The sequence below is a fragment of the Scylla paramamosain genome, chromosome 20 (assembly GCF_035594125.1).
Source record: "Scylla paramamosain isolate STU-SP2022 chromosome 20, ASM3559412v1, whole genome shotgun sequence".
NCBI classification, from domain to species: Eukaryota; Metazoa; Arthropoda; class Malacostraca; order Decapoda; family Portunidae; genus Scylla; species Scylla paramamosain.
The window spans coordinates 17,888,995-17,891,494 of record NC_087170.1 but is presented as its reverse complement, the minus strand read 5'-3'; the positions used below and the strand labels follow the sequence as shown (position 1 = coordinate 17,891,494).

The following is a 2,500-nucleotide window of genomic DNA, read 5'->3' as shown; positions in this document are numbered from 1 at the left end:
TCTCTCTCTCTCTCTCTCTCTCTCTCTCTCTCTCTCACATCCATTTTTCCTCTTATTCCTTTTCCTTTCCTCCAGTTTCTCTATTCATGTTTGTTTCCTCTCAACTTCCTCCACCCTCCCTCTTCCCCTCTCCTCTCCCATTTTTCTCTCCCCAACCTCTCACCTCTCTGTTCCCCTCTCTTTATTTCCCTTATTCATTTCCCTCCCTTCTTTTATCTACAGGTAATAGAGACTCCCCTTTCTCTCCTTTTCCCTCTCCCCTCCCTCTTTCACCCTCCTTCCCCCTCTTCCATTTCACTTTCCCCTCCCATCCTCTGATTCTTTCCCTATCTCCTTTCTTCCCTCCCTTCCCCTACAATTATTTCCTCCTTCCCTCCTCCCTTCTTTCCTTCTCTCCCCTTTCTCCTTTTTTAATTAATCTTTATCTCTTTAGCTTCCTTTCTCTCCATCTTCTTCTCTCTTTCTCTCTTCCTTTACAACTCTCCCCTGTTCTTCTCTTCTTCTCTTTCCCTTCGTTTTTAACCATTATTCTATTTCCTTTCCTCTTCTCTTCCACCTCCTCTTATTCTGTCTAGGACTACGAGATATATGAACTAATCCCTCCTCCTTCTCCTCCTCCTCCTCTTTCGTCTGACGGCCAACAGAAATACATTAGATAATTCGCTTTCTTTCTATCCCCCTCACCCACCCGCCTTCTGCTGCGCCTTCTGCTGCGCCTTCTGCTGCCACTACCATAGGGGCAGCAGGTGTCGTGGATCAGACAGAGGGACCTGCACATCCTGACGGTGGGCATCTACACCTACACCGCCGACGACAGGTTCAAGGTGAGTGTGTGTGTGTGTGTGTGTGTGTGTGTGTGTGTGTTGTACCTCCATTTGAATTGTCTTTTTTTTTTTGTGGGACCAATAAACAAACTCACTGGTTGATTGAGTTGCTGACTGACTGACTGACTGACTGACTGACTGATTGACTGACTGACTGACTGGCCGACTGATTAAATGAATGTCTGAATAACTAAACAGCTGCCTAACTGACTGACTGACTGTGCGCGGGTGTGTAGCTCTCTCTCTCTCTCTCTCTCTCTCTCTCTCTCTCTCTCTCTCTCTCTCTCTCTCTCTCTCTCTCTCTCTCTCTCTCTCTCTCATTCCCTGAGTTTCTGTGTCATTATTTTTCTCTGTCAATCGTCACGTCAAGTTTCGATATTATTAACTTTATCTTTTCTCTCACGACTTTTCTCACGCCATGTTTCTTCTCTATTTGAACTATTATTTTTATGCTTCCTTGAACATTCTCTCTCTCTCTCTCTCTCTCTCTCTCTCTCTCTCTCTCTCTCTCTCTCTCTCTCTCTCTCTCTCTCTCTCTGGGAATTATTTTATTTCATGGCACGGCGTTCGTCCTTTCTTTATTTTCCTCTTTCTTTCTCTATCCTTTCCTTCGTTTCATTTCTCTTCCTCCTTCCTTCCCCTCCTTCACCTCCTCTTTTATTCCCTCCTTCCTTTTTCCTCTCTGACTCTAACGATTATGGAAGAGAAGAAAAATATATATTCTATTACTTTTGTCTTCCAATTTTTGTCTTCACATTTTTCCTTCTCCTTGGTTTTTATTAAATTTTCCTTTCCGTCACGTCTTTATCCTCCGTGTGTGTGTGTGTGTGTGTGTGTGTGTGTGTGTATGTATGTGTGTGTGTGTGTGTGTGTGTGTGTGGTACAAGGACATGTATTTTTCCTTAAATCTTGTATGTTTAGACTCTCTCTCTCTCTCTCTCTCTCTCTCTCTCTCTCTCTCTCTCTCTCTCTCTCTCTCTCTCATGGGCGCTACTTTCATTAATTTAGTGTGGGCGAATATTTTCCTCGTGTTTCAGGCATAGTTTTCTCCTTTGGTGTGTCGTGGCTGGAAAACTGACAGTGTGTGTGTGTGTGTGTGTGTGTGTGTGTGTGTGTGTGTGTGTGTGTGTGTGTACATTTTTTGTCTCATGTATATAGAAATAGTTACCAATATTCTCTCTCTCTCTCTCTCTCTCTCTCTCTCTCTCTCTCTCTCTCTCTCTCTCTCTCTCTCTCTCTCTCTCTCTCTCTCTCTCTCTCTCTCTTTAATTCTTTCCCTACTATCTATGTTTCAATAATTTACACTCTTTCCCTTTCTTCTCTTCCTCTAACTTTTATTAATTTCGTGTTTATTCCTCTTTCTTTTGTTCTCTTTTCTTCCCTGTTGCTATATGTCCTACTCCTATTGCTTTTCTCCTCCTCCTCCTCCTCCTCCTCCTCCTTTTTCTTTACTTTTTTCCTTCCCTCCTGGTATTTCTCTAATTTGCATTATTTTTCTATTCTTTTCCCTTCACCTCCTCTTCGTCTTCTTCCATTTCTTCTTTTTTTACTGCTCCTCACGTGTTTCCTTTACTTTTTTCCTTCTCTTCTTTATCTTCTGCCGTTTCTCTAAATTACATTATCATCATCCTCTTCCTTCTTCTCTTTCTCCTCCTACTCCTCCTCCTCCTCCTCCT

General features: G+C 42.9%; 1 protein-coding gene and 1 long non-coding RNA gene across 2 annotated transcripts in view; one reads left to right on the top strand and one right to left on the bottom strand.

Moving 5' to 3' along the window:
• Window positions 1-292, bottom strand: part of LOC135110526 (uncharacterized) — a 67,451-nt gene extending 67,159 nt beyond the window's left edge. Inside the window, exon 1 of the long non-coding RNA XR_010273303.1 lies at window positions 1-292. This exon is cut by the window's left edge and continues 195 nt beyond it. This is a non-coding gene — a long non-coding RNA (uncharacterized LOC135110526).
• The window catches only part of LOC135110525 (kin of IRRE-like protein 1), a 92,699-nt gene that overhangs the window by 64,939 nt on the left and 25,260 nt on the right, over window positions 1-2,500 (top strand). The window contains 1 exon segment of the mRNA XM_064022931.1: window positions 738-824. Within this exon segment, the coding sequence (XP_063879001.1) occupies window positions 738-824 (87 nt within the window).